The sequence below is a fragment of the Arachis duranensis genome, chromosome 9 (genome assembly GCF_000817695.3).
Source record: "Arachis duranensis cultivar V14167 chromosome 9, aradu.V14167.gnm2.J7QH, whole genome shotgun sequence".
In the NCBI taxonomy this organism is placed as follows: domain Eukaryota; kingdom Viridiplantae; phylum Streptophyta; class Magnoliopsida; order Fabales; family Fabaceae; genus Arachis; species Arachis duranensis.
In genome coordinates, this window is record NC_029780.3 from 115,048,893 (window position 1) to 115,052,670 (window position 3,778).

Below are 3,778 nucleotides of genomic sequence, written 5' to 3' on the forward strand. Positions count from 1 at the left end.
TATATAAAACAAATTAAACCATGATCAGACCAATGTTTGGCTGAACTGAAATATAAAAGCATTACAAAATGTCTCACACAAATATGCACCAAAGGGCTTGAAATCTAGGAACAGAAGGATTCAGTCAAATTAAATTAAATGTCATATGTATAGCCATATAAATACTCGCATCAAACATGTCGAATAAGAATTTTCATGCAGGTAAAACAGCAAATATATGCTAAGAACTGCAAATCACCATGAGCCATTTGAAACAGGCAAACTCACCCAAACATTTCCAGGAGAAGGGAAACCTCTTCCTCATTAGGAGCTTCGATAATCTGAGGAATAGAATAGAGTTAACCCTGCGGTTAACCTCCATCATCAGCAATTAAAAGATTGACATATGCAGGATGATCTTCTTTTACCATTGTAATGATAGTATGAAACACTATTAGAATTAGAACAATAAAGCTGAAATAACTATACATCAAAGAGAAAATAAACAAGCAAGGTTTTATGTTTTACTAGATGGAAATATCATTGATAAAAGTTTACAAGAAGTTACTAACTCTTAACAACATTAACATACCAGAAGGAATTTCAGCATTAGTGTACCTAATAATGACATCAATTATCATACCATTGATAATGTTATACCCTCCAATGCCTGACTTTGAAGAAAAACATCACGGAAATTTAACGGTTCACCTCCAAAATCACTATCATAATAAAGAACCTGAAAAAAAACCAAAAGTATGAAAAACACAAACAACAAAGTGAGAGAATATTAAATCAAGATGTTCACTATTTCGAGGATTACATCAATAACTGAAAAACTTACACATCAACATTGGGAAATAATAATAATAATAATAATAATAATAATAATAATAATAATAATAATAATAATACCCTGAACACAGATATCATTACATCAACAATATAGAAACACTGATACATAATGGCTCCTCAGCTAAGCTAACAAGTAATAAACAAGTACACAAACACTTCAGTAAATCTAATATAAGGCATCACACTGTCGAAAATGAAAATAAAAAATAAACTCTGAAACATGGAATTCCGAAGCAGTGAAATAGGGTAGAACAGCCACCCCAGCAGTCTGCTCTAATATAATGCAAAACAGAAATGACAGGCTCATTCTATAACTAAACTGAGAGAAAGACAAGCCAACAACCAAAGAATCCTGTTATGACCAAAAACAGGGAAGGATCAACCACAGTTTTTCTACTGACAATATCATCTAAAATACAAATAACAAGAACTTCTTAAATAGATTGTCAGTGCTAAGCAGACTAAAAGTATAATGAAATGATTTCCTAAAACTTGGGTAGGTATTATATCCCAAAATCATGTATACCAAACTAGAATGTTCAGATGCAAGGCAAGGAACGAAGGCTTTCTTACCAGAGATTGTTTCCTTGGGTTATCTTTTAACTCTTCAACACCAAGGTGATGCTCAAAAGTCTTCTCTTTACCTTCATCCGCAGCTCGAGACAATTTATCAACGTCTTTAAGCACAACAACCCATCTTCTAAGCAACTCCACTCTTTCAGGTCCCCTGTAGGTGATAGCAGCTTCTTCCAATCTCTTAATTGTCTGCGCAACACTTCTATAATTCCGAGCAGCCTATGCATAGACACAACGTGAAATCAGTATCCTCATCATTCTCATCACCTCACATCAGAACACTTCAGTTACAAATTAATTTAGCTCCAGAACAGTAACTTTACAACAACTCATTCATTTAATTACAAATGGGGAAAAACAAGTACTAGTTTAGAAGATATGTAAAACAAACAGCTGAGACGAATAAAAACGAGGTCAATAAGTCACTAGAAACATGAAGGGGACACAAATTTTGACCTAGTTGGGAATTAGGGTTGCAATCACAAGCGAAATTGAAAGTAATACAGAAAGAGGGGAGAGTGAAGTTACAATGCGATCCTGAAGGATTTTGGCGCCCTCGGCGACGGCTTGGCCGGCGTGTTGTACGACGGTGTCGGCATAGTTCCTGACGGCGCGAGTGAGGTTGGTGTTGTTCCCAACCTCCACCGCTTTGGTCATCGCAGATCTCAGCCACGACATCTTCTATCACTGTCACTCCCTTTAATTTCACAGTTCAGATTACGAATGCCAACACTCAACACAGAAATGCATGCACCAAATTTAGGGTTTGAATAGTTGGTACGTAGTGACGATAACAAGAATAAGGTGGTTTTGGAAATTGGAATCGATACAGAACCAGCATGTGTCTAAAGCTTCAGTTTTTGGATTTCGAGACGATGAAGACGTCAAATCTCTACGTACGACGCCGTTCCATTGTCGTTTTTTCAGTTTTCAATGTGTATGTATACGACTATACGTATACGTACGTATATTCCAAAGCATAAGTTAATGGGCTTCGGAAATAGAATAGCCTGTTTATGTATGGGCTAATATGGTTGGGCTTTCTGCTCATTTCTCCAACCGAACAAAAATGAAGTGCACAAAAAAAAATAAATATATTATTTTATTTATTAAATTTGTATTAAAATAATAAATATGTAATTAGTCATAATGATTAATATCTTTTGTTGTCGTACGAAATGATAAATATCTTATTTCTTAATTAAAAGATCTTTGTTTGAGCCTCAGAAATGATGATGAAAATTATTTTAGAGGAAGAAATGTGTATACTAAACTATATTATATCTTTATTTTAATTATGTGACGTGTATTAAAAAAAATAAGGAGCTAACATTTTATTTTGAATTAAAGTTTTGATAGCATGTAATGATTGAGATCGAAACGGCGTAGTTTGGAGATAGCAGAATGATTAAGTAATGGAGCATTATAATTTGACAAATTCTACCATTACAAAACAAATAGAAAGAGATTGTGTCATATATGCGTAGTCATAGTCATAGCCAAGGAACTTCACATGTTTTGAATTTTTTATATTCATATATATCATTGTTCAATTCAGTCCAATAATAAGACTACTAGTAAACCAAACTAGACCGGCAAGACCGTTGACCCAATATGGGGCATGAACAGAGATGGTTGTATGATTTGGAATAATAAATTTTCTAATAATGCAAAAATAGAAGATTAGTGATATCGTTTTAAAAATGTAATGATGACTGCCAGTTAGGTGGGTAGGTATATGAATAAAGACATTTTTTATTATAATATATAAGTATAAAAATAACCTAGTTGTTTTAGTTTATTACGTTATTATTAATTTGTTATACCAATTAATATTTAGTAAAGCAACTTAATAGTCAAGCTAAACTAAATCACTTTTCATGTATTTAATTTAATTAAAAGACAAGTTTTTATAAAATATTTTAATAATTTATTCTTTCTAGTTTTAATAATCTTTATAAAAAATTATTTAATCCAATAATTTTTAAAATAATCAACTTCAATTTCACTGTTAAATTATTTTATTATAAAAATATTAGAAAGACAATAATTTAAATCATTGTATTTAATTTAATATTTACAAAAAATAATTTAAAAATATTATTTTTATTATTTGTTAAATATTTTTTAATTAAATAATAATGTGATAAATTAAATAAACTGATCTTATCTCGTCACATAATGTAATAATGAATATGAAAGTGGAAAGCCGCTTCTTTCTGTATAAATATTAAATGGAAAAGTACGAGAAGTCAATGAAATATTTGTATAATGTGTATAATAGAGATTTATGGAGTATTAAAGATATAATCATTAGTGTTATCTTTTTTATGTTTTTAGAATGAGTGATATAAGACATATTCATTTT

At 31.1% G+C, this 3,778-nt stretch overlaps 1 protein-coding gene across 1 annotated transcript in view; it reads right to left on the minus strand.

Moving 5' to 3' along the window:
• LOC107467686 (uncharacterized) overlaps positions 1-2,316 on the minus strand; it is a gene marked incomplete in the record, with an annotated part of 7,577 nt that extends 5,261 nt beyond the window's left edge. Inside the window, 3 exon segments of the mRNA XM_016086844.3 lie at positions 623-718; positions 1,408-1,629; positions 1,939-2,316. Of these exon segments, the coding sequence (XP_015942330.1) occupies positions 623-718; positions 1,408-1,629; positions 1,939-2,088 (468 nt within the window).
• Positions 2,317-3,778: the final 1,462 nt, after the last annotated feature.